The sequence below is a fragment of the Onychostruthus taczanowskii genome, unplaced genomic scaffold, assembly GCF_017590055.1.
Source record: "Onychostruthus taczanowskii isolate IOZ18803 unplaced genomic scaffold, ASM1759005v1 scaffold100, whole genome shotgun sequence".
Classification (NCBI taxonomy): Eukaryota; Metazoa; Chordata; class Aves; order Passeriformes; family Passeridae; genus Onychostruthus; species Onychostruthus taczanowskii.
The window spans coordinates 279,446-307,223 of record NW_024496527.1 but is presented as its reverse complement, the minus strand read 5'-3'; the positions used below and the strand labels follow the sequence as shown (position 1 = coordinate 307,223).

The following is a 27,778-nucleotide window of genomic DNA, read 5'->3' as shown; positions in this document are numbered from 1 at the left end:
GCGGTCCCAAAAAGCCACAGCACTTCCCAGGCCATGATTCAGGAGGGATTTCCTCTGGCCAGGGCAGTGCTGCCCTGGGCTGACACAGCCTGAATCACATTCCCACCCTCTCGTTTCACTCTCCATGGATTTCTCCTGAGCTGCTTGGTCCCCAGGGAGAGATCCCTGATTGCCACTCCCAGCAGTGGGGACAGTCCCTGCTGGAGTGAGGGACATGTCTGTCCCCAGTGCAGAAAGCTGCACACAGCAATTCCAGACTGGGAGAAAGGGCTGGGTGTCCCTCTGGATGGACAGGGAGAGGGAAGGCTGGATGCCACCCTCACCCTGGGGGTCTCTGCTGCAGACACCCTGCTGTCCTTGGGGATGGTGATGGTGCCACACAGGAGGTGACCCATTCCCAGCGTTGGTGTTGGCACCTCCAAACATTTTGGGACCAATCTCCCACCCTGCTCCAACATCCAACAACCCAAGGCTGCAGCATCATGTCCGAGCTGGAAGCCACAGGCATTCCCAACTCCTGTCTCCAACTGGAAATCATGGAGTGAGGACAAACAGACAGGTGGGGTTTTGGTGGCTTTTTTATTTATGGATTTTGGGTTTTCTGATGCCCCAGGGACAGGGATGAGTGGGAACATGGAGCACTGCCAGGTGGGACACAGAGACACAGGAATGTCACAGCCAGCCCTATAATTAAGCCAGCACTTCATTAAGCACTTTGAGTGCATCCCTGGTAGGGAGGGCTCCGTGAGGAGCTCAGTCTGGCCTCAGAGCAGGAGAAGGAATGAAACAGGATCCTGCTGCACCTGGAGCTCATGGAGCCTCACTGCTCCTCCTCCCCAGCCCGAGGGGAAGAGCAAGGGGCTGCAGGAGAGTCAAGAGACCTGGAGCTTCTGGGATTTGTCCCTCTGGGGTCCTCAGCTGGTGTCCCTCGGGAGCCAGAGTCCCTGAGGATGGCGTGCCAGAGTTGCCAGCTCGTATTTATCATGTTCTTCTTGAAAGGAGGAGGAAGGATGAGTGTCACCAGGGTGGGGACCCAGGAGGGGACAGCAGCCAAGTGACTCAAACCGGTCGTTCCCACCCTGGTTGTCCTCTTAGCTCACTGCCAACACCTGGAGTTGGGAGTTGTCACCCACCCTGTGTCCTTTTGGGGTCTGTGCCTTCCCTGGGGAGTGTGTAGGGATTCAGGGAGAGACAGTGGGATTCAGCAGGAGGGAAGTGCAGGACACCAGGGATGGTTCAGGAAGAGGCAGGATTTGACTCTGGACACATTCACCTGGCAGGGAATCCCACCCAGATGCTCCTGGTGCCTGTCCCTGCTGCCTGCTTGGATTTACACCCAGCTCTGGCTCAGTGGGAGTGGGCTGAGGTTTCTGAGCTGGGGGTCCAAGAGTGGGTGGGTGTTTCTGAGCTGGTGTTTTCCAAGCTGAGTGTCTGGAGTGGGGAATCTGCTCCATCCCTCTGTCACCTTGTGCCCTCCAAAAGCACACAGCCCCTTTGAATCCAAAGGTGCTGATTCCTGGAAGCAAATGAGATTAGCTGGATGCTGGTACCCACATTTCAGCATCCCTGAATTGACAAGGAGGATGATGCTAAGTTTTCCCTATTCAGCTTCCAGGTCCATGGGATGGGATGTCTCCAAAAGAAGCCCCACAGATGCCCCCTGCCATAGAAAGGGTAATTAATGGACAGATGTTGGTCATTCCCCCTTCCCATCTCTGTCCCCTGTGTCTGGGAGCTGCCCTAGGCTGGGGGACTCTGGCTGCTGCCCACAGACACAGTTCCAACTTTGCTCCTGAAAGCTTTTCCAGCTATTTTTGGGCAGCAAATGCCTTTCCAAATATTTGCCTTGGTGTTGGTGCCTGGCCCTGCTCACAGCTGGGGCTCCCTGCTGTGCTAAGCTGAACTCCCCCAGCTGCAGCATCCTTGGTGCTTCCATATCCAGGATCCCACCTCTCCCCATGGGTCACTTCTCCCACCCATGTCCCCACAGCAGGTCCAGGATCCACAGGGAGTCACCTCAGCCCTGGAAAGCTCCCACTCCCCATTGTGAGTCACTTACAAGCCCAGCTTAAGGAGAGTCCAAGACTTCAAACTCGGCAGGAGCCTGAGGAGATGCTCTCCCCTCTCCTCCAGGCAGGACTGTTCATGGAGCAAGGCTGGGATAGAGACACCATGGATTTCAAGCCCAAGAGCCTGCTTCAGCCCTGGGGACAAGAAAAAACGGCCTCAAGTCGCTCCAGCAGAGGTTTAGGTTGGATATTGGGAAAAATTTATTTGTGGAAAGGGTTGCCAAGCACTGGCAGAGCTGCCCATGGCAGTGGTGGAGCCACCATCCCCGGAGGGATTTAAAAACTGTGTGGATGCACTTGGGGACAGGATTTGGTGGGACTTTGCAGCGCTGGGAGAATGGACTCGATGATCTTAGAGGTTTTTTATAACTGAAATGGTTCCAGCATTCCATGATTCCATGGCTTTGCCCTCTCTGAGGCTCCTGGATTTTGCTCTTTGTGGATCCCTGTGCAGAGTGAGCTCGGGCAGCGGCCAACGCAGAGAACACCACCAAGCTTAGCAATAAAGACCATCTGTGTTGCCAGCAAGCCAAGAAATCCCAGCTGAGGGGCTCTCCCCCATCTCCCCTCCCCACTGGAGAGCCCAGCTTGCCCTGCAGCAGAGCTGGGAGCTTTCCCACCACAGCCATGCCGGGGAACCGTCCCGTGCGTTACCGCGGAGCTGAATCACGGGCTTGCAGCCACTCTTTCAACACACAGGAGGGATTTGGCAATTCCAGGGGCTATTAATAGAGCCAGGCTGCTCTCCTGGGCCCCACGCCGTGCTGGAGGGGTGAGGGAGAGCAAAGCAAACTCTGAGGGAGGTGAAGGGCTGAGTTTACCTAAGGAGAGGTCGGGAAATAACCTGTCGGGGAGCAGGAACCGAGCGCTGCCCTCTCCCCACTTATCGCTCCCCGTCTCCACGTCGGCTCCACTGAGCCAAGAGGGAACAATGGACAAAGAGCGACAATGTCCCCAAGGGGACGTGCCACTCCTGCTCCCTCCACGGCCCCAAGGAAACCTGGGGGCTCCTGCTTTTCGGGAGCAGCAGGAAAGGCACTGGGAAGGGATTGCTGTGGGATGGTCCATGGTGGTTGCTGCTCTTCCAGCCTGGACTTTCACTTCGAGCACAGCCTGTGAGTCGGGAGCAGTGAGAATCCTGCATGGACCTGGTTTGGGAATGGAGCAGGAGAGCAGAGCTGTGGGGGCAGTGCCAGGACAGGCTGGAGGTGGAGCACGTCTGTGGGAATGCAAATACAGAGAGAAGGTGTTCTGTGAGGAGCTGGTTTGGATTGATCTTCCCAGCTCCATCCCAATCCCCATCCAGGAGGATGGAGCCAGTGGTGTCCTTGAGACCCAACTCCTGCCCATGCTGGGCGTGGGGCAGAAGGGATGGACACCCCATCCTGGCCACCCTGAAAACAAGAGGTTGGGGACTGGGGATACTTTCCTGGGCCATTTGTATTTTTAGCAATGGAAGTGCCAGGTGCAAGAGCCACCCCATCCTGCTCAGCCAGCACCCCTTATCCCACATCCCAGCTCCATCCTGCACCCTCCTGTCCCCAGCTCAGCTCCTCAGCCACCTCCAACCCTGCCATTATGGCATCAATTGCTTCCCATCCCACCCCTGGACCAACATCTGTCTGTCTGTCCCCAGATTGTCCCTGCTCGGTCCCCAGCACCTGCCTCACACTGACAGGCAGCAGGGGCATTGTGTGGGCTCGGGGAGCTGGTTTGGGGTGGGGTAGGGACACACTGGGGAGGGGACACTCTGGGGAGGGGACACTCTGGGGAGGGGACACACTGCCAGTGATGGACACACCAGGCAGCTGCGGGATCCTTCTCCATCCTCCTCGGGCAATGCCAAGAGCACAGGGAACACATGCAGGGCACCAGGATGGATTGCATCACCCTGGATGTCCCCAGGCGTGGGCTGAGGTCTGGAGGAGGCTGTTCCAGACACCCTCGGCAGCAGCTCCGGACAAACATTCCCGGACCCAGGGCCCTGCGGCAGGGGCGGGAGCTCCAGGGCAGGGATCACGGCCAAGCCGTGCTGGAGAGGAACCTGCCCCGCAGGGAAAGCATCTCTGCTGGCTGAGCCACCAGCTGGGATGGAGGGACTGCTTCTCATTGTCCCCCAGCCCTGCCAGCCTCCCTGTCCCCACCCAGCGCCAGGCACCGATGAGCCCAGGGGACACGAGCCAGCTCACCAGGTCTTGTCCTGCTCCACATCCTGCTGGAATGTGTCCAGGCAGATCTGTCCTTCCCGTGGCCCTGCTCCTGCCTGGCAGCATCTCCTGTCCTGCCTCCTCCCTGCTGCAGCCACCTCTCCTGCCATCCTGCAGCTGTATCCCAGACCAGAGCCTGGCCATGGAATGAGGATCCCCAGGAGGGACTGTGGCTGCCCATCAGTGGTCCAGGATGGGCTGGGAATTTGGAAATTCTCAGGCAATTTGGAAAATCCACATTCCAAGGTAAAGGCTTGTCTCTCAGCACCCTGGTTCTGCTCAAAGGGTGGAAAACGTGGAAGGAATGCCGTGACCTCTTCCAATGTCCCACGGTTTGGAGACCACTCCCTCTAAAAGCTTTTAAATGTGGAAAACACAACAGACACTTTAAATATTCCCTCTGCCCTGTAGTGAGCACTGCTGCCAGCCTGCCTTTGTGAGATTCCTTAAGGATGGGGACAGATCAGAGAATCACAGAATATCCTGAGTTGCAAGGGCCCAACAAGGAGCGCATGGAGAATTTCCTGTTGTTTTGGACAATAAATTGTTTTGCTTTCAGGACAAGCACATAATCCTTTTTTGGGTGTGTGTGTATCAGTTTTATCTTCTGATAATTTAAATACCACTTGAAAGGCTCCTGAAGCACATCCAAATATCTGCTGAAAAGAAGTCCCACCAGAAGAAGAGTTTGCTCTGAAGCTGCACTTGATCATATCAGCCAGGAAATCTTAAGCTGAGCCTGCACCCCCGAGGAAGACAGAGCTGTGGTTTATCCAAACATGACTTTTATTGTTAAATGGTTGAAGAAGGAGCTGATAACATCAGTGTCCCTGGTGATCTCACCTCACTTGAGCAGCAGCAATGATACAGGGAGGCTGATAAGCACGAAGACCCTGCTGGCTTCCGTGTGGAGGACAGATCCTGCTCCTCCAGCCTCCTGGGACAGGACGGATCCTGCTTCTCCAGCCTCCTGGGACAGGACAGATCCCACTCCAGAGAGTTTCTTTCTGCCCCGCTTTGCCCCCAGAGCTGGAGTTATTGGAAACAGCCAAGTGCTGGAGCATTTCCTCTGGTGGGTGAGGAAATTTTGGGATGCAGATCTCCATCAAACTGTCCTCAGTATCCCTAATATTTCCCCCCTCTCCATACATGACCTGGCACATTTCTGCCTCCATGGATTTCCATGAGTGCCTATTTGGGCTACAGAGTGAAAAAGACATTTTGTATTGAGAAACAAAACCCCAATGAACTCCAAGCCACCTGATGTGGTCCAGGACCATGATCTGCATCCAGAGCTGGCAAACCAGAGCTGGCAGTCCAGCTGGATTCTGGCAGTGATGGGACATGGATAAGCACATCCCCTCCCAAGTCTCTGTGCTGGCACCTGCAAGGTGCACTCAGCTCAGGGCTCTGGGCATCCCAGCCCAGCCTGGGAAGCTGGAGCTGATGGATCCCACTGCTGATGCTGGGGATGAAGCCAGCAGAGCTGGGACTGTCCAGGCTCGGCCCCTCATGCAGCAGCATCCCCCCAGGATCCCACTGGGAAGCTGCTCCCGACCCCCAGCGCTCCGCTGGGGACGCTCCAGCCTCAATCCAGCAGCACTGGGAGAGGCGGGGATCTGCAAAGCCCCAACGGAGATGTGGCACTGACCCCTGCTGACAAACTCCTGCCCCAGCCCTGCACCGGAGAAGGGCTGTGCCTGGAAAAGGACACGTGGACAAGAGCAGGGACGTGGGAATGCTCCTCCAAACCCGGGGGAAGGAAAGGATCCTGCTGAGGAGGGGCACCTGCCCAGGCTCTCTGCTCCCACCACCCAAAAAATGCAGAGGAGCCTACTGGAGATGGATTTATTTAAGATGCAATGAAAAACCCAATTATTGCACTTCAAACTGGCAGTGGGCAGGGTTAGATGGGATATTGGGAAGGAATTCCTGGCTGTGAGAATGGGAGGCCCTGGCACAGGGTGCCCAGAGCAGCTGTGGCTGCCCCTGGATCCCTGGAAGTGCCCAAGGCCAGGCTGGATGGGTTGTGGAGAAGCCTGGGACAGTGGAAGGTGTCCCTGCCATGGCAGGGGTGGGATGGGATGGGAATTAAGGTCCCTCCCAGCCCATCCCAGGATTCTGGGATTTGATGTTGATGATCAGGGACAGCATGGGAAATGAACAATGTTCAGTTTATGGAATTCAGAAGCATAAGGACCTCATGGAGCAGAGGAATGATGGGAACACACGAAGGATCTGTTCACACCCTTCCCTTGGGAATCATGCCTTTGATCAGCAGGCTGCAGTTTATTCCTTTAAATACATACATTTTGGCTCAAAGCCTGTCACTCACTCCAAAAATGGTCTCTCTCAATTAAGGGCTTCCAGAACAGCCCAGGACTAATAATCTATTTCTGGGTATTTCAAAAGACTCACAGCCACGTGTGCTGCTTGCAGAATCAGAAATACTGAGTTTGCAATGCTCTCAGCAGTCCCTTACCAGGATTTTTTTCCTCTTCCCAGTAATTTTTCAGAGCCTTAAGGAGTAAGAAGAGGATCTGACTCTCCCAGCACATCTCAGCAGTGCTCTGGAAGGGAGATGTTCACTGAAGGGATGGTCATGGAGTCCTAAAATGGTTTGGGTTGGAAGGGACTTTAAAGACCATCTGCTTCCAACCCCCTGCCATTTCTTGTCCCCAGGAGATGTGCAGAGGCTGGAAATCCACTTCCCCAGCTTTTGCATCTCCTCACTTAAGTTTTGGATGGGAAGCAGCTCCATCCCTCCTTGGAAGGGTCCAGCCTTGCCCTTCATATCTCTCCCCTCTTCCACAGCACTCAGCTTTCCACAGACCTTGCTCCCTGCACCATTCCCAGCTCAGGAGGCACCAACCTTGCTGCTGTCATTGAGAGCAAAGACAAATGGAGGCTGCAAATAGCCCCTGGGCTTGTGACCAAGAAAATGCCAGCAGTGAGGAAAGCCATCTCCCAACCTGCCCACCCTTGGGATTTGCTGGCAGAGTTTTGTCCCAGCTATTCAGGACTGTTGTGTGACCTGAGCTCTGGCTTCTGGAATAAATCTGCTTTGAGCAGATCCTCCTCTTCTCCCCTGTGAGGATGAACAGTCACGAATTCAGGTCACAAGTCAGGTGTAAACACAACTGGGGGCTGGTTGGAGCAGCCCTGGAGTGGTGGAATGCTGGCTCCACAGGGTTCCAAAGCAGATGGAATTGCAGGATTTTCTGTCACACATCAGTAGAGCTTCTCTGGCAACCAGGGAGGAGAGAAATGAGTTTGTTATCTTGGAATCACTCACTCCTCCCTGCTCAGGGGCAACTGAAGTAACTCTGAGACTTGGGGAATCTACAGAGCAGGGCTGAATTGTCCTTTCCAGTGTAACTTGTTGCTTGATGAGCTCCCAACACTCAGCAGCAGAGAGTGGCCTTTCCTTTCACCATTCCTTGACAGCTGAAACCTCTTCTCTCCTTGGAGAAAAGGCTGGGAAAATGCCAGGCTTTCCAGGGCACACCTTTCCCCAGGGCAGCTCTCAGAGCTCGCTGTGCCTCTTGCCCTGCTTGTCCCTGCCTGCCAGCCTCGGGGCTGTCCCCCGCAGGCCCCTCCCAGGGGCACCGACCTCCTCTGCCGAGCTCTCCTGGGATGGCTCCTCCCGGGTGGCAGTGTCCCCTCCGGCAGTGTCCCCTCCGGGGCTTTTGGGCCGGTGCTGTGCCGGGGTGGCCCCGGGGTGAGGGGACAGATCAGGCACGGATGGCTCCATCATTTGCAGGAAATCATAAGCAGGGAGTGGTGGCTTCCAGTCTTCCTCAGACAAGGTACCTGAGCAGCAAATACAGTCCCAGTTAGTAGGTGAAGAGTTGTGTCCCACCTCCACGGATAGTTCCCTTTCTGAGGAATTATGGCTTTTTTCCCCCCATTCTAATGAATACAAAATTAAAAAAAACCTTTTTGAAAGATCAGAGAACCACAGAACAATCTGGGTCGGAAGGGACATTAATGATCATCTCATTCCAACCCCTGCCATGGCAGGGACACCTTCCACTGTCCCAGGTGGCTCCAAGCCCCAGTGTCCAGCCTGGCCTGGGACACTTCCAGGGATCCAGGGGCAGTCACAGCTGCTCTGGGCACCCTGTGCAGGGCATCACCTCCCTCACAGTCAGGAATTCCTTCCCAAAATCCCATCTATCCTGCCTTCTGGCAGCCATTCCCTGTGCCCTGTCCCTCCATCCCTTGTCCCAAGTCCCTCTCCAGCTCTCTTGAGGAAGGCAGATCCATGCTGGCTTCCTCCAAAGCCTCATCAGGCTGAGCAAGACAGGAGGGTTCAGTGAAAAGCTTCACAGCACAAGCCAACCCTTTATGCCCTAAAGCCCCCAGTAAAACACCAGCTCCCTCATCCTTTCCCATCCAAAAAGAAATGCAGGAAGGTGCCTGAAGAGCAGCTACTTCTTACACTGTCAGCTGGGAGCTGGGAGGTTTTTTATTAGCAAGCTGTGGCTGGGAATGGGAAAACACAGCCAGATTTGGGGATTATCAGAGGGAAAAGATGTCAATTCCAAACTATCCACGTTTGGCTCTGAGCATTAAACAGTCCCAAAGCAAACTTGTGAGTGTGGGCATTCTCTCTTGGCTGGACTATTTGTACTTCTGCAGCTCTAACAAGCAGAGCTGGTTTTTCCATCGTTAAATTCCAGGGCAGACAATTTATTGCACGTAGTATCTTCTCATAAACACACTGGAGCTCACAGTGTGTGCTTGGGAACGTTATAAACCTGTGCCCACTTACTGCTGGGAATCTCCAGCCCTGCTTGGAGCTTCTCCAGCCACGACAAGATGTTCATCTCAGTGATGGACTGCTCTGAGGGGAACTTGAACACCTGACCCCCGGCATGGAGGTTCACCCAGAGGAGAACGGGCAAGGGAGGAATGGTGGAAAAGTACGTCCTCAGGATCCCATATCCCACTGGAGTCTTCTTCCTGTTGGGAAGAGGAGATTCAGGTTTGGCAGAACAACAGGACTGAGAGCCAAAAAACCCACCAAAGCCCTTGGGTCACATCCAGCAAAGCAAGTTAGGTGGGACTGCAGAAGCATCATCCCTGGAAGTTCCCTGTGAACCATCCCTGGAAGTGTTCAAAGCCAGGATGGACAGGGCTTGGAGCAGCCTGGGACTGTGGAAGGTGTCCCTGCCCAAGGATGGGCTTTCAGGTCCCTTCCAGCCCAAACCATCCCAGGATTCTGTGATTCTAAGCACTATAAATAAGCTACATGCTTAAGGAACCTGATAGGACCCAATGGACAGAGAGCAGACAACAACCTGGATGTGTGAAGAAATCCTTGAGCAGGACAAAGTCTGGAGGAAGGTGGGAGATCTTTTCCACCTTAAGCTTCTAAGAACAGGTGGGACAAGAGTGGGACAGGTCCTGGAGCCCCCCAGGGTCAGACCCTGTCTGCAGGGACAGCTGCCAGCCCCTTCCAGGCCAGCTGCTGCCACTGCAATTCCACAGGGATGGAAAGGCAAATTCCTCAGGTGACACAGAGAGAATGAAAGCAGGACATTGTGACAGAGGGACAGCAAGCCCACAGAGGTGCTGAGACATTCCAGCACTATTTTAAGGCTTCAGGTCTGAGCTGGCTCTTGCCCTGTGAATGAGGACTCTTTCTAGGATGAGGGACTTTTGACAAGGACATGAAGTGACAGGACACAGGGAATGCCTTCCTACTGCCAGAGGGCAGGGATGGATTCCTGGCTGTGGGGGTGGAAAGGCCCTGGCCCAGGTTGCCCAGAGAAGCTGTGGCTGTCCCAGGATCCCTGGAAGTGTCCAAAGCCAGGTTGGATGGGATATCTCGGATAGTGGAAGGTGTCCCTGCCATGGCAGGGTTGGAATGAGATGATCTTTAAGGTCCCTTCCACCCCAAACCCTTCTGGAATTCTCCCCTGTTTGGTGGCAGTGCCACTCTGCTCTGGCACAGGAAGGCTTTCTGTGTCTCAGGAAGGCAGAGCAAAGGCAGATGTGTAGGTGGGGAAGTTCCAGGGCTCTCATTTCTGGTGCATTACTGGCAGCCCCATCCCCTTCCCTCTGAGCACATGTGCATTTTCCCCCTCAGCTAAACTCCAGCCCACGCTGGTCACCACTTCCCAGACTTCAAAGCACGTTATGATTAAGCCTCTGAAGTTTCTCTGGGCTTGGGCAAAACAAACAGAGGCCAAAAATTCAAAATGCAACTAAAGAAGAGGAGGATTAAAAAAAAAAAATCCCCTTTCCTACATTATTCTATTTCTTAGGTCTTAAATTAATTTTGTTGCTTGAATATTTTTTAAGTTTAATTTATGAGGCTTCTGGTTGAACAGTCTTGTGAACATTTTCTTTCCCCAGTCAATGACCAGTCATTCCCTCTAATTGCTGGTGGAAAATCACCATAAGACATTCCAGGAGGGCAAATTTCCATTTTTTTTTTCTTCCCATATGCACTTCATTCCATCCCAAAAAAATATGCAAATAACACCAGACCCAGAGTCAAGCTACTACAAGCACTAGAGAGCATTTTCCTCTATTGAAAACGATTTCTGCAATCAATTAAATATTTACTAATTTTACTTTGTCAGGCAATTTTTGCAGTTGCCCAGAACACTGAGTGAAGCATTGCTCAATGGTTTGACCTCCAATTCCTGATGATTTCAGACCAAATATTCTCATTACCAGCTCATGTTCTCAGTAATTGCAGCCTCAGGGGTTTTTTCTGCAAGGCTCAGAGTGAGTTAATGGAAAGAAGAGATTTTCAAACACTCACAGGTTCAACCAGCAAGCCACAAACGCCTGCTGGGGTCTTCCTTTTGCCAGCTTCAGCATTTCCTTGCTTTCCACCTGACTGATGTCACCAGCACTGAACAGGATGAGAAAGGGCTTTCCCAGCTGCAAGTACTGGGGCAGATTTGGCACAGTGATTTCTGGCTGTAGAAGATCACAAACAAGAAATTGGTGGTTATGGGGAGGAGAAAACAGGAGAAAATTTCAATTTCTGCTCTTACATGAGGCTGCAGGGGCTAAGCAAGGCTGCAGTGTCTGTGTGGAATGTGGGAAGCAGCAAGAGGGCTGAGATTTTGGTGCACTTGGAGATGTCTTTGCCCAACCCAAGTGCACCAAGTCTGGGAGCAGCTGTGAGCTTGGAGATGGGGATGTGAGCAGAGCAGGCAGAGGCTCCAAAAGGCACATGGAAAAAGCCCTGGGAATAGGGAATAGACCCAATAATAACGGTGACAACTAGCAGGTGAGTGACTCTGAGGCCAGTCCCTCAACTCCAGGGTCTCCTGCTCCAAAACCACACAGCAAAGAGCAGATTAGCAGATTTCTGTCCAGACTCCCTGCTCCAAGACATAAAATTTAAAAACAAACTCAGCATGATAAAAATAACAAGCAGAGACACGGCCGTTCCGCAGAACTCCACGCTGTAATCAGGGCTCTGCAAACGACTGCAATGGAAAAAAAGGACATTTTGATTTTATTTTTACTCACAAAAATGTCCAGCAGTTCATATCTGATCATCTGCACCATGTCCTGCACGCTGTGCTCGGACAGAGCGATGCCTTCCACGCTCCGGCTACCGCTCCGGGCCAGGAGGAGGGCAGGGGGGGACACGGAGTATTTTTGGGATCTGGAAAACAGGGATGGGCACAGGGGTTAGGACACAGCCTGTCCCAGACTGCAAGGCAAGATGTATTCTATTTGCCATCTGTATGGCAGTTCTCTTCTGTTAATTGGGCAGTTTTTCTTTCTCTTCCACACCCACTCCTCCCTCTGGGGGGACATCTGCTGATAATGGGCCACTGAGTGTCCCTGCATGGCTGATAAGAATTCCAGCATCCCACTGGGAGATGAGAGCCCAGAGGGAGGAGCCAAGCATTCCTACCTGGATAGAATCTGAGATCCTGGGACAGCAAGACAGCTTCTCCACTGGATTTCCCAGAGGAACAGCTGCCTCTTCCACTGGATCTTCAGAGGCAGACTGCACCCTTCTCCAGGATCCCTGCTCCAGCAGAACCACACTGACACTGCAGGAGGGCTGAGCCACAATTCCAACTGGATTGGTCCCAACACCCTGACCAACAGGGGGTCAGGTCATATTGTGACTCTGTCAGCGTTGTTTTTAGTTTACTGCATTGTTTATTCTCCCATATTTTTGCCTAAGAGTCCCTTAATTTAAAATTTATAACAATTTGGAGGGAGGGGGTTTACATTTTTCCATTTCAGGGGAGGCTCCTGCCTTCCTTAGCAGACACCTGGCTTTCCAAACCAAGACAACCCAAATGTGTTGCACACAGAGCTGGCATCTTCCTGGAGACATGTCCCATCCCTGGAAGTGTCCAAGGCCAGGCTGGATGGGGCTTGGAGCACGCTGGGATAGTGGAAGGGGATGGAATGGGATGAGCTTTAAGGTCCCTTCCAACCCAAACCGTTGTGGGATTCTGGGATTTTATTCCTACTTCTCCTTCATTTTCCCACCTATGGTTGGGTGATGCAAAAACCCACCCAGGGCTTCACTCTGCCCCCCCAGCCAAGGCAGAGGTGTCAGATTCCATCCAAGGGACACAACCCACACAAAACAACCTCCAGGAGATCCAATTTTTGTCTCAGTGAAGAAACCCAAAAATGCTGGTGTAGTCCAAGCCCCACACTGGAGCAACACACACAGGCTGCACCCACCCACTCCTGGTGGGGGAGTCAGATGATCCTTTGTCCCACAAAGCCCGTCTGGCAAGAGGGTTCAAGGTACTCAAAGAAAAGCTGAGAAAGTGGGAAAAGCAAAAATAGGAGAAGTCTGAGCAAAGAAAGGGCAGGGGGGACACCAAGCCAGGACAGCAATTTTCTGGAAGTTTGAGGAACTTCAGCCCTAGAGGCTCCAGATGGCACTGTCCAGAGGAAGGGTGTGACAGGGGAAATCAGCTGCCTCTGCAGTTTTTGTGGTCATGTCTGGTTTGTTTTTCAAAGGCTCCTGGCAAATTTTCAAAGGCTGTGACACCAAAGAATCCCAGAATGGTTTGGGTTGGAGGGACCTTAAAGCTCAGCCAGCTCCACACCCCTGCCATGGGCAAGGACACCTTCTACTGTCCAGGGTTCTCCAAGCTCCACCCAACCTGGCCTTGGACTCTTCCAGGGATCCAGGGGCAGCCACAGCTTCTCTGGGCACCCTGTGCCAGGGCCTGCCCACCCTCCCAGGGAGGAGTTTCTTTAGGTCATCAATGACACAAAAGGATGGAACTGCAGATAATTCATCTCCATGGTGCCCAGCTCTTATAGAGGCCTCTCCCATCTTCCATCACAGCATTTATCTCTCTGGGACTAAAACACCCACTGCAAACTTCACTGTGAGCTGTATTTACAGCTGATTAAGTTTGGCAAAACCCTAAAAAATATTTAATTCAGAGATGCTGAACTTATTAAACTTCTGTGGGTTTTACAGAGATTCTTTGGTTTGACCATGGCCCAGGGGAGTGAGGACTCCTGTTCCCTGTATCTAAAATACATCACCTTTGATAAGCATCTGTGAGGGTTGTGAGACACTGGAAGGATTCCAGAGAAGCTGCCCCTGGATCCCTGGAAATGCCCAAGGCCAGGCTGGACAGGGCTTGGAACAACCTGGGATAGTGGAAGGTGTCCCTGCACAAGGCAGGGGGTGGAACTGGATGGGCTTTAAGATTTCCTGCAACCTAAACCATTCTGGGGTTTTACTCTACAATTCTATGAGGAAATATCTTATAGACTGCCAGAAAACCACCGAATTCCCCAGCTACACTCTGTCCTGAAACCCCTTCTCCTCTTCCTGGTACTGAGGGGTTGTGCTGTTGCTCACCACAGCTTTCTATTTATTCAGCAGGACCATTGAGTCTTGCATTTCAATCAAAACCATCTGCAAACAAATACTTGGCAGGAGTCTCTGACAATAACAACCTCATGCAAAGCATTTCTTCCTCAATGCCTTTTTCCCCTTCATTAGTGACCAGCCCAGCAGGTGCCTGCTGAGCAAACAGCCTTACTCACACCAGCCTTTGTGTATCCTGCAGCCCTTTTCTCTCTGGAAAAGGTCTACAGGATGCACAAAAGGGGAATCAGCTTTCTGTGACCTGGGAGCCATAAATATTTTCTCCTTGAGCACTGAGCTCAAGAATGGCTTTTCATTTTCTGAAGAAGGGAAGTGAGCCTGGCTCTTGCATAAGGAATTCCTGTAAGTGTTTACTTTCTGCTTACAGTTGAGAAGTCCATCAGCTACAGTAGCTTCACCCACAAATCACAGCCAAAATGCAAGTTTGGCAGAAGGACTATCAATATAAACTGCACTAAATATTCCTGCTAAACAGGAGCAGGCTGCAGGCTCCAGGAGCAGGAGCAGGGAGGTGGATTCTTGCATGTGTCAGCTCTGAGAGAACAAAGGCTTCTTCTACTGGTACCTTGAGAGATCACCCTGTCCTCTGCTGGTTTTTTTTATTCTATCAGCTGGGCTGAAATCCCCAGGGAAGAGAAGTCTTAACTGATGCCTGGAGCAGTTTGGTTAACAGAGATGTATTCCCAAGGTATTTGCATTTTTATTCTCCGTGCTCACCACAAAAACGCCCGTGTCTCATCAGGAATGCATCACACCTCTGAGGAACTGATGAAAATAATTCCCTGCTGCACTGCAGGTTGTTAAACCCACACCTGGAAAACAGGCCAAGGACCTCCTGGGATTTTAAACTCTGCCTTGATAGCTAATTCCTGATGGAAGTGAGATGCTAGGGCAAGCTGGAGATTCTCCCTGGATGCAGCTGCATTTCTAGGCACTGCAGGACCTCTCACACTCCAACCCAAAGGACTTTGTCCCTTGCTGGAGTCTTAGTGACACAGGTAAGATCCCATTAACTCCCACCTGGCTTCAAGTTAAGGAAGCAATTCCACCAGGAATGCAGCTCCATGACAAGACATTTATTTCCCAGCTTCCAAAGCCTTTTCCAGGACCCAGACTCCATGCCCACTCCACTCCTAGCCCAAGTAGTCACAAGCAGCTTCTTTTCTGCCTGTTCTTGGCAAGGGAAGGCACTGCAGTGACTATCCATCACTTTTTTCCTCATAGAAAGAGAAAGGCAGGACTTTTCCTCCCTCACACACTGATGGTGTTATTTTTCCAGCCCGTTTTTTATTTTCAGACAGGTTTGTTCCTGTTTGTGTGAGGAACACAACCACATCCATGGGGGCTGGAGGACTGAAAATGAAAGTGAATCTGAACAGGAAGGTGACCATGGACAGGCTGAGAACCAGTGGCAGAGCCAAGGTGACAATTCCCTTTGGATGAGTCCTGACCCATCCCCCTGCAGGAAAAAGTCACTTGTAGCTGTCCCTCAGCACAGTGACATTTGCTCCAGGCACTGCCTTTCACTGAGTGCAGATCAGCTTGGACTGTTCTCAAAGAAAAAGAGAAACCACTTACAAAGCCAAGGCATCATCTTCAAAATACATCCCCATCCTTACGTGGCCACTTAGGATGTTTCCTGCCTCTTCAAAAGCTTCCCTGGCTGGAAAAAAGACAAAGACACAAGAATAAACAATAGAAAGAGAGGTGTTGAGGTTTTTTCCTGGAAACCTGATCGATGCCTACACACACAACATCCTGCCAGAGCATATTTTCAGGAACTAAACCAGGATTAGAGGCTCTCAAGACATTACTGCAGCTCAGGGCTGCAGGCCATGGGAGGAGGAGCAGGCAGAGAGCAAGGATTAGGGGAAAATTCCCATTATGAGAACAGTTTTTGCTCTTCAGCCACCAGCACTGAGCCTCCAGGATCTGCAGGACAGAGGCACTGCTGGAAAATGAAATGTCTTTAAGGACTTACAGTCTGTAAGCGTTCTTGGAAACAGGAGACCAATTATAAGTCTAAACAGAAATCTTATAAATCCCAGTGACCTTTGAGAAATGATGGATGGTGGCTTTACTGGAGCAGGGCTAAGAGCCTGGAGATAAACCAACCTTTCCCTCAAGTGTCTCTTGGTTTATCCAGCTCTTCCCAGCAGACTGAGGCTGTTGCAGGGTAGGGAAAAACCAGGCTGGGCTCTCTCGATCACAGCTGAGACTGAGAGCACAGCTCCAAAACAAAGCTGCCTGCAGAGCTGGATTATTCCCTCATAAAAAGCCTTCAATTTCACAGAATTCCAGACTGATTTAGGTTGGAAAAGACCTTAAGCTCATCTTGCTGCCCCCCCTGCCATGGTCAGGGACTCCTTCCATCAGACCAGGTTGCTCCAAGCCTTGTCCAGCCTGGCTGTGGTTTCAGGCAGTGGATCCAGGGAAAGCCAAGCTTTGTGGGAACATGCAAGGCATGGTGGGGAGCTTGTGAAATGCAGAGATCAGAGCTCCAGACAGCTGCTGCCAAAGGTGGGGTGAGAACAGGGAGGATTTCAAAACCACCACCCTCCTCCTCCTCTGCACTGAGCAACTGAAAGCAACAAATCCAGCTCGTCTGACCCAAGGAGAGGGAGAAATCTCACTTCTTGGAGAAGCCAGGGTTTTTTTTTCTGAGAATTAAGGGGGTATCTTAGATACAGCCATGATATAAATTGCTGTCACACACCAGTGACTGCTCCTCAGAACCTTCCCTGTCACAGCACAGCAGGCCAGCCCAAGCTCCTGGGAGCAGTGACTCAGAGCTCAATAGATGGAGCTGCCTCTCAATTGGTGACTTTTTGCTTCTTTGATTCCTGTTTTGCAGCTACACTCAAAGCTGTATTTTCCACTGTTTCCCATGTGGCCCATAAACTTTCATTTAAATTGTTTTCCTTTTTAAATGGAAGGAGTTCCTTAAGGAGTGGCTCATTGAGGGCTCAGTCATTATCGTAGAATCTCTGAATGGGCTGGGTTGGAAGGGACATTAAAGATCAGCCAGTGCCACCCCTGCCATGGCAGGGACACTTTCCACTGTCCCAGGCTGCTCCAAGTACTGGCCTTGGGCACTGCCAGGGATCCAGGGGCAGCCACAGCTGCTCTGGGCACCCTGTGCCAGGGCCTCACCTCCCTTCCAGGGAACAATTCCTTCCCAATCTCCCATCCATCCCTGCCCTCTGGCAGTGGGAAGCCATTCCCTGTGTCCTGTCCCTCCAGGACCTTGTCCAAAGTCCCTTTCCAGCTGCTACAGAGAAATCATTCTTGGATGTTGCTTTCCAGCTCTTCTGGTGTTTGGTTACTTGATTTTATCAGTGCTGAAAGAAAAGTTCCCATCCCAAGTTCTTCCACCAAGCTTTAAATCCCCACTTGAGAGATGAGCTTGTCTTGAAGTGCTGCCCTGGGTCAGCCCTGGCTGCAGGAATTCCCTCGTAAGTCAGGACAACCTCCAGCAATACCAGGCTTATTTTTTGACCTGATTATGTCCTCCCTCCCCATCACACTTCCAAATTTTCCCCTAATTCTGTCCTAGACCCAGAGCCACACACCAGCCCATATTTCTCAGGTTCTTTGCTTTGTACCCAAACCCCCCCGAATTCACACAGCTCCACTGCAGACAGGAAGCACTTCAATGAATCTATTTAAATATTTCCTAGGAAATCAGTCCCCCCTGAAAGCATGATTTTAATTCCCTGAGGGGGCTGACCATGCTCTGCAGCACAATCCATGAGCTGCCCTGAATTGCACAAGCATAACTTCACTGCTTTGGGAACACGAAGGGCTCAAGCTGCCTGATGAGAAAGGGTCTAAAATCCCTGCAGAGCTTTGGGAAGCAGGATCTGAGCTCCCATCTTTATCCCTCTGGAAGGAGGCAACTTCTGAGCTTGCTCTTCAGCACAGCAGCTCCTGTAGCATCTCTCCTGCCTTCCTCACTTGGCTTCCACTGATGTTGCCAAGCCCTGTGAGGCACCAGAGCTCAGGGATATTTTCACGTATTTTCAAATATTTCAATATTTTAAAATATTCCTGAGGATTTAGGACAGTTTTACTTTCTAGGATTCTTCCAGTTTCTGCATCAAAACCAAATTTCTGTCCTAAAAGTTCTCTGAGTTTCCAGGAAAACCTCGTTCAATGCCCTCATAATACATTCACCTCTTCCTAGTAAATTTTATTTAGGATTTTTCCACCAAGCCTCTTTTAGCTCAGACCCATAAAGGGCTTCTTAACATAGTCCTGATGCTAAGGGTTGGAAAACATCCAGGATGTTTTTAGCAGGAGACCTCATTGCTCTGTTTCAGTTCACCAGAAATGACAATGACCCCACTCACTGCTGCTCGAGCAGGAATTCTGCCATGAGAAACTGGTTGGGAATTCCAGATAAATCTGCAGGTTGGTAAGAGGAACAATGTGGTTCTCCTGACTCCAGCCTGGTTTGATGCCAGAGCAGCTGGCTCCAGGTTCCTGCTCCCTCAGGCTGTTCTGCATCACAGCTCCAGCACCCCGGGAAGTGGGTGGAAAAGACATCCCAAATTTCATCTCCCTGTGGTTGAGTTACCCAGGCTGAGGATGCCATTCTGGATTGCAGAGGGAATGTGCCCTGAGGGAAGAGGAAATCCTACAGGATCCACAAAAACTGTCTGGACACCCCCAAAGTTCTTGTTTGCATGGAAGGGAATGAACAACTTCTCTGTAGAATCCCAGAAGGGTTTGGGTTGGAAGGGACATTAAAGATCAGCCAGTTCCAAACACCTGCCATGGGCAGGGACACCTTCCAGCATCCCAGGCTGCTCCAAGCCCTGTCCAGCCTGGTCTTGGGCACTGCCAGGGATCCAGGGGCAGCCACAGCTTCCCTGGGCTGGGTTAAAGGTTTTTTGGGATCAGTAGGGTTTCCTGCTGTATTTACCAGACTAGATCTCTAGAGGAAGGCAGAGATTTGGCTCTCAGCTGGCTCAGGGAACACAGCCCAAGTGTGTTCCAGGTATCCTGTCTTACCTCTTCCCTCTGGACCCTCTCACGTGAGAAAGTAGCTTGGTTTGCATTAAACCAAAGTTTAGAGGCACAAGGGAGCTTTAAAATGAAAAATAGTCTGAAAGTTTGATCTTAAGCAAGATCAGGAAGTTCTCCTATTTTTAAGGCAGCAATTCCCAGGGGGAGCTGGCAACTGAGTTTGTGGGGTTGGAAGATCTCAGCTCCCAACTGAGGCTCTGGCCCAGGGTGCCCAGAGCAGCTGTGGCTGCCCCTGGATCCCTGGAAGTGTCCAGGTCAGGTTGGATGGAGCTTGGAGCCACCTGGGACAGTGGAAGGTGTCCCTGCCCATGGCAGGGGTGGAATGGGATGAGCTTTAAAGACCTTCCAACCCAAACCATTCGTGATTCTGAGATTTGCCTGAAGTTCTCTCTCCAGACTGGCTTTATTCCCTCTCCCTTGGTAACACATTGCATTTCTGTGTCCATCTATTCCAAAATCCACAAGTGGATTTCACTGAGTTATTTCCTTCCTTCTGATGCAAGAAACTCCTGTTGTACCTTCTTGCTGTTCTGTTTTTTAAAAAATAAAGGTTTTGGATTGTGTGATACAAGAACTGGGGCTGCTGCTTCTTTAGGAGAAGCCAGCAAGATCCAAGAGTGGATCTCTTCCTTTTTTTAAGGAAATATTCTGGGACATGTTGTACATGGGCTCCAGGAAGAGGTGATGGATCTGGGCTAAACCAGAGGCTTAAAGGGAATTTAGTGCCAGCCTACAACTACTTTGAAGGGACTCATAACAAGGACAGAGCCAAACTCTTCTGGGTAAGGGGAAGGAGGTACAGCAGGGACAAAAGCCTTGGGAAGTTCCTACTCCCACAGTGGGTGTAGCAAACCCAGCTGGCAGCTGAACGTCCTCTGAGCCAGGGTATGGATCTGAAATCCCACACCTGGAACCACCTGCTACCCTCTCACTGTACAGCTGGAAAAGGCAGTGCCAGGCAGGCTGTGTTCTGAACTTCCAACAGCTGGAAGAAGCCCTGTCCCACCAGGAATGAAGCTGGAGAGTGCTTAACCCACCAATCCCAACAAACCTTCGCTGGTGGCTGAGCTAAAAACTCCCAGGAGTGAGGTGTGGTGGTGGGATGAGAGCTCAGATGGAAACTCCCCTCTTAAATACCCTTCTGCTTCATCCATGGTGGCCAGCTTCAGTGGGCAGGAAACTTGGCTCCTGTAGAAAGGCAGAGAAAGAACCTTGGAACCTTGGAAAGGCTGCTGTCTTCTCTGCTTTTGGGATGAAGAGTCAACAGGGCAACCTCAACCCAACAAGGCCCCATCACAATGGGACAAGTGTGACACCTCATTAGAGACAAAAATTACCATCTGGGATGGTGATAATTACCACCAGAGAGGTGCTGGAGGAAAGAGAGAACAGCCTGAGTCAAACTGAGAGCCTTGGGATCCCCACTAAAAATAACAGAAGGAATTCCAGCAAAAAGACAGGGATGGTGACAGAAAATGTGGCAGATGTCCCACTGGGGATTTGTCACTCACAGCAGGATGAAGCTGCTCAGCTCTTCAGTTCCCCACATGCCACCATATGTCACTGGCTGCTGTCCCTCCTTGTAAATCCTGATGGTGGGGAACTGGGTGACATTCTCCTGGGAGCAAAGGCCAGGCCAGTCCCAGCAGTTCACCCGGGACAGCAAAACCCCTGGGGTTCCTAGAGTGGACAAAAAAATACTCATGAATGATATGAAAAACTAAAAACAACAATCAGTTGGTTGGAAAATAGAGCTTTTTATTAGCTCAGTAGATATTATTGTCTATATTTGTATTAATTCTGGCAGAAATCTACCAAAATCCCTTTGAGTACAGCCCATTTCCCTCTGGAAATTACTAATTCCCAGAAACATTCACATCTGACTGGTGACTCCAAGCAACACCACAAAATCCTGAGCTGTCCAGGAGCTTAAAAGGCAGTAGGGAAAGGTACTGGAAATACCTTAGGAATAAGGCCAAGAGAAAGAAATAATGCAGGCACTCACAGGAAAGAGAGAAGATAAAGCTTGGCACAATGGAGGAGGAGGATGCAGCCAAGGTTTTTGCATTTATTAAGCTGTTCAATATTGAAAAATCTCTGTTCTACCTCAAGCATGAAGCCAAATGCACATGGACCAGTTAAAGGGGATGGAAGAGAGATGCTCCCATCCACTGCCCTCAGGCACAGGGTGGGATTCTGTCCTGAGAGCCAGGAGCTGGGCTTGATGATCCTTATGGATCCCTTCCAAGTCAGGATTTTCTGTGATCCTACCCAAGGCACAAGCAGACACCTGTAGGACATGAAGAAAGGGGTCTCACAAGTAAGGGAGTGGGAAAGGAAGAGAGAGCTCTTGGGAATTACAGAGCAGTGAGTCCAACAGCGGGTTCTGGGAAATGTCCCAAAAAGGTTTTTTATGGGTCTCACCAACACAAGAAACTCAAGAGGTTGGTAAGAAGTGAAACAGATGAAAAGTTGGTTCCTTGAGTGCTCTCTATGAGCCCAAGATTTGTGCAACTCCAGAATTTCTTCCAGCAAAGAATCATGGGGTCACAGAATGATTGGATTGGAAGGGACCTTAAAGCTCATCCCATTCCACCCCCTGCCATGGGCAGGGACACCTTCCACTGTCCCAGGCTGCTCCAAGCTCTGTCCAGCCTGGCCTGGAACAGTTCCAGGGAACTTATCAGCCTTTCTTTCATCTTTGGGCTGGGTGAAGCCCAGCACAGGCTGCTGTTGGTCCATGGCTAAGCCTGACCTAAATCCTGACCAGCTTCACTCCCTCCCTTCTCTTGGCTTCCAGCCTCACCTGGGCTGCCTCAGGGGCTTGACCAAGGACAGTGTGCAGTTGTCCATGCCCAATCTCAGAAATCTTCATTCCTTCCCCAAATCCTTCTTTGAACAGGACTCAAAAGCTGCATGGGAAAGATGGGATAAAACCCAGACACAAGTACACACATGGAGGCAGACTGAAGGCAAAGAATCCTTCAGAAACCAGGGTTGGGGCAGATGATAAGGATTTCTCAAGAGAAACCAGCCAAGCTTTCTTCTCCCACTGTCCTGGGTCTGATTCTGGTCACTATTGTCATTAAAGGCCTGGCTGATGGGAATAAAACACGTCCAATCTGGTTTGGACCTCAAGCCTAGAGGGGCAGAAAGCAATTTGAATAAAGACAGAAGTATTCCATGAGGAGAAAGCAGGATGCAAAGGTACCACCAGCACTGCAGGAAAGAGATGGACACTCAGCATCTGCAGCTCATGGGAAGAAAATTAAGTTCTTCTGTCCTGGTGAATCCTCAGCAGAGCCCAGCAAGTCAGCCTGGGAAACACTTTTTGGAATGGTTTAAGCAAATGAGAATCTGGAGCAGTTTGGAAGAATTCCTTCCTGAGGAAAAACCCAACCAAGTTTGGCCTGGAAATCACCAGTGAGAGAGAAACAATAAAATCCACCAACACATCAGGGGTGCTCTGAGGGGCAGTGGGAGCACTGGGCAGGGTCAAGAGCAGCCCATGCCAAGATGGGGAGGGCTGATCAAGCATTAAAACAAGTTCCTGGGAACTGAGCACAGCTGAGAGTTGCACAAACGTTGTGCAGAGGAGATGTGGACTCCCAAACCCCTGGGAGGGTTCCAGGCCAGGCTGGGCAGGGCTGGGAGCAGACTGGGATAGTGGAAGCTGTCCCTACCCATGGTAGGGGTGGAATGAGATGGAGATTTAAGGTTCCTCCCAACTAAACCCTTCTGGGATTCCATGAGGATTTTTGTAGATGGGGGTGAAGGCAGAGGTGACCTCAGCAGGAGTTCCTACTCCTTATCCCTGTATCCTTGGCCTCCCACAGGACCATTTTCTGCAACCTTCATTTGAGGTTCTGCACTGCAGCTGACATGAGGAGTTTGCTGCTGTTCTGCCTTGTGTCAAACTCTTGTGCAGAAAAAGCAGGAAGCAGCACAAGTGAAGGGCCTGCAAATCCACTCAGACAGGCAGCAATTGTCAAAACACTCCACGAGAGCAGAAATGGTTTGTGTCATTCCCAGACTCTGCAAGAAGATCTCAGACTGAGAGCCTGACCTCAGATTTACTTCACACCTCTGATCCAGTATAGCTGGTTCTCATCATCTCTTACCACATCATCTTGTGTCTTGCCCAACTCTGGAAAATAATTCCATGGAAATGGGGCTTTGATGTCCTGTTAAAATCGAGTTGTGAGGCTGCTTGAAGCTTTTTCAAAGATGAATTTTGATATTTGGATATTAGCTCAGGGAATTATGGACCATGTGCTCTGAAGGAGCCAAATCTGGCCTGAAAAACATCTGGTACAGGATGGTTCCTCTCCCAACCTGCACCATAATGACTGAGCAAGCAGAACTTTCAGGAACTGAATAACTCAGCAAAGGACTGTCCAGCCCTGTGGTCACTGCTGAGTGGGAAGAAAGGTGAAAGAGGAACACAAAAATCTTCCTGTGGTTTTAGGTGCTACTAAACACAGCAACAGCAAAAACCTCTGTCCTAGAGGTCTTAGAAAACCAGGACAAGACAAACCATCAGTGCCATAGGGAACAAGAAAAATCAGGAATCCCTTGAACTTATAATAATTTGGACTTATATTTAGAAGGCAGGACTGGCATGGTGCGTGAGCATGTGCAGGGAAAGGAATGGAGATGGGGAAGGGTCTGGAGCACCAGGAGAGGCTGAGGGAGCTGGAAAGGGGCTCAGCCTGGAGAAAAGGAGGCTCAGGGGGACCTTGTGGCTCTGCACAGCTCCTGCCAGGAGGGGACAGCCGGGGGGGTCGGGCTCTGCTCCCAGGGAACAGGGACAGGAGGAGAGGGAATGGCCTCAGGCTGGGCCAGGAGAGGTTTAGGCTGGATAACAGGGAAAATTCCTTCATGGAAAGGGTTGTCCACCCCTGGCACAGCTGCCCAGGACAGTGCTGGAGTCCCTGTCCTGAAGGGATTTAAAAGCTGTGGGGATATGGAACAGTGGTGGCCTGGGCAGTGCCGGGGAAAATGGTTGGACTTGGTGACATTGGAAGGTTTTTCCAACCTAAACAATTCCATGATTGCATTAAAAAACTAGCTCACTTGAAGAGCTGGTCCAAAAATTGTTGGACTTGGTGACATTGGAAGGTTTTTTCAACCTAAACAATTCCATGATTGCATTAAAAAACTAGCTCACTTGAAGAGCTGGTCCAAAGGCTTCAACATGAAAGAGAAGTTATGTACAAAGTGCTGCATTTCAAGAGGAAGAATCTAATACAGGATGGGAACATCTACCTGGAAAACATCACACAATGAACCCTGAAATCCTCATTTCAGCATTAGGCTCCATGGATATAAATTGCTAAATCATTCAGCTGATTTTCCTGCCTTTGAGGCACAATTTCACCTTTGTAAATCCCTGGTCAAGAAGACCCCAGGAGCACAGAGGAGGGAAGCAGAACCATTTTTCATCACAATATATTGCTCTTCTTAGATACTGATTTCCTCTCTTCTTTGCAAGAAAGGCCAATAAATGCCTCACCTTCACATCCTCTGCTCTTAACCCTGCTGCTTCCAAAAATTCCCATCTTGCAAAAGCAAACTAGAAGTGCAGCAGTGAGCCCCAGGGAGTCTGGAAAATTCTTGCTCCAAGGGTAGAAAACACGCTCAGTTCAGCATGTTCAGAGATGCTCCTCTTTGTCTCCTGCTAAACTGGATCTCTCAACAAATGGAAAACACTTGAGGGCTGGAAACTTCACTTGGTGAGGATCTGCTGAGCATCTGGAATGGGATGACTCACAGGTCATTGCAGTCTCCAGCCTCCTCCATTCCCCTGTGTTTGATCACACATGGCCTATTCTCAGTGCCATTCTGCACAAAGAATTGGCATGGGGAGCAGGACCTGCTTCTGCAACTCAAGATGTGCCTCCAGCAGGGGTGATTCACTCCTCAGACAGCTGCCTGTGGATTCCCAGCCCTTGGGAAGGAAGCTCCACCCCAGAGCAGGCAGGAATACCAGAGCATCTGGGGAACTGAGAGTGCCCCAAGCCATACCCCATGTCCTATTCTCAGTCCTGCACAGCTTGAGGTCTTCCTGATCCAGCCATCACTGAGAGCCCAGGGAACAGCACCCTCTGAGGTTTTCCAGCTCCTCTGGTAGCTGGTTCTCCCAGTTCCCTGAAGCTCCTTCAGCAACAGGGAAAAAGGATCTCCAGATCCACCAATGCAGCTGTTCTGTGTCTGCTCCGAGGGCATGGCAGGGAAAGCAGACTGGAGTCATTCCACAGGGTCACATCTGGCCTGGGAGTCTTTGGAGAGCCCTCAGTGATCACAGAGGAAAGGCCCTGACCCCAGGCAGTTCATGATCTGTGCTGAGTCTGTCTGTGGCTGCTTCCCTGCCCTGAGATTGTTATCAAGTGATTCAGAACACCCATGGTGAAATCCTGGCCCTGCAGAACCCACCAAGGCTTGGCCACTGGCTTGGGAAGAGGCTGGGTTTTACCCACAGACCATCCTGTGTTGTTTGGGAAGGGGCTGGGTTTTACCCACAGACCATCCTCTGTTGCTCCTTTAGCTGGTCTGGCTGATGAGCAAGTCCAAAAGAAACCCCAAACCACCACCAACCCCACAAACAACAACAGCCTCTCCTGTCCCTTCCTGTTTATTCCTGGGATTTCAGATCAAAGCTGCTGGTGACTTTCCCTTCATGCAGACCATGAATGCAGAACTGCTTTCCTCCAGCCCTCAGCACTGCCTGCAGCATTCCCAGGACAGCTTCTTGTAAGCAACTCCCACTGCAGCTGCTTCCCAGAAAACTGTGGGGTCCTCTGCACACTCCATTCATGTCCCCACTGCTGAATCCTGCAGGACACGGTGCCCAGTCCCAGAGGGCTGCCAGCACCAGGAAAAATGAGCCTTGATGGAGAAAAAAACCAGGAGAAGGCACCAGCCACTTCCAGAGGTGCTGGAATAGCTCTTGCCCAGATCCATGTGACTTCAGCTCTGCTGGAAAAAGGAGCTGTGATTATCCCTGGCTTTGGAGGAAAACAGGACAGACAGAGCTGAGGGATGAAGCCACCTCAGTGTCCCCTGCAGCCAAGGGGAGAAAAAAGGCACCTCTGGAAGAGATTCAGCCCATTTAAGAACCCACCTCTCTCCACAAACCAGAGTGGGATGGAGTTAAAGGGCTGACTGTGGGGCTCACACTGCACAGACCCTCCTGAAGGATCCCTCCTGCCTTCATTCCCAGATTTCCTGATGTACTAAGGGCTGCTGATTGTTCACCATCCCTGTGTTATTTATGGAGCTCTGTGGCCACCTGTGAGAACTCTCACAACTGAGCCAGACTGCAAACCCTGGAGGCACCATGCCTGTGAAGGTGACATTGTCCTGCCCTGTGCCCTGGGCCTGCCCACACCTGTCTGTCCTGTTTTCCTCTAAAGGATAATCACAGCTCCTTTTTCCAGCAGAGATGAGGTGCCACCCAGCACATTGATGTGTAGGGCATCTCCTGGGCCTGGGCAGGACAAGACCCTATTTCCATGTTCCAGGCCACAGTTCCTGCTGCTTGCTGCTCTGTGTCACCCCCTGGCCCTTCCCAAATTCTCCCTCGTGCAGTCACTGTGCCCAGCAAATGGGATCACAGAGTAATTTGGACTGGAAGGGGCAGGGACCATTTCCACTATGCCAGGTTGCTTCAAGCCCCATCCAACCTGGCCTTGAATGTGCCCAGGATCATAAAATCATGGAATTGTTTAGCTTAGAAAAGCCCTCCAAGATCACTGAGTCCAATTGTTCCCCCAGCACTGCCAAGGCCACCACTGTCCCACATCCACAAATGACATGGCTTTTAAATCTCTCCAGGGATGAGGACTCCACCACTGCCTTGGGCACCTGTGCCGGGGCTGGACAACCCTTTCCATGAAGAAATTTTCCCTAATATCCAGCCTAAACCTCTCCTGGTGCATCTTGAGGCCATTTCCTCCTGTCTTGTGTTTTTTTTTCTCTGGGAGCAGAGACTCTGCAAAGATCCCTAAATCAGACACAAAGGTTCCTAAAACAACCTGGTGTGGATATGACTTTCCTTAGGAATCTGAGGGGGGAAAGTGAGTGTATTCCAGGTGAGGGAATGAGGTACCATCAATGTCTTTGTTCCCCCTGCCAAGAGGAGCAGCTGAAACCCTGAGCCCTGGGGTTCCTTACCCTTCAGGTGAGCGGCCACCTCGGAGTAAGAGCGCAGCACTGCCAGGGACACAGCTTCCCCTGAAACACAGGAGAGGGGAAACACAGCCCTGAGGGACAGCCAGGGGACAGCCAGCCCCACCTTGCTGCCTGACAATGTCACATTATGAATCTCTGCATCCTGAGGTGCTTCAGGCTCTAAAAGATTTGAAATAAATAAGGACAATTTAATTTTATGTTTCATGTCTCTGCCTATGTCTAGGCCAGCCCATGAGTCCATGCTACATTAATTTCCCCTCTTGTCCCACATTTTTTTCCTGTAAAATGAAGTTAAAAATCTCTTAATATCAGATTGATATCTGCTATTATCAGCCAAGAAGAACTGATTTAATCTGATTGTTATTAGTGCCCATGGGACAGGATGTGGCACAGATTAATGGTCAAAACTT

General features: G+C 51.0%; 1 protein-coding gene across 1 annotated transcript in view; it reads right to left on the bottom strand.

The window, feature by feature from the left end:
• Positions 1-6,531: 6,531 nt before the first annotated feature.
• Positions 6,532-27,778, bottom strand: part of TXNDC16 (thioredoxin domain containing 16) — a 39,486-nt gene continuing 18,239 nt past the window's right edge. The window contains exons 14-21 of the mRNA XM_041409924.1: positions 27,351-27,410; positions 20,687-20,855; positions 20,227-20,363; positions 15,723-15,807; positions 11,780-11,918; positions 11,058-11,218; positions 9,054-9,244; positions 6,532-8,089 (exon numbers count right to left, since the gene is read on the bottom strand). Coding sequence (XP_041265858.1) covers positions 7,803-8,089; positions 9,054-9,244; positions 11,058-11,218; positions 11,780-11,918; positions 15,723-15,807; positions 20,227-20,363; positions 20,687-20,855; positions 27,351-27,410 — 1,229 coding nt within the window. The 3' untranslated portion in view covers positions 6,532-7,802. The remainder of the gene's footprint in view (positions 8,090-9,053; positions 9,245-11,057; positions 11,219-11,779; positions 11,919-15,722; positions 15,808-20,226; positions 20,364-20,686; positions 20,856-27,350; positions 27,411-27,778) is intronic.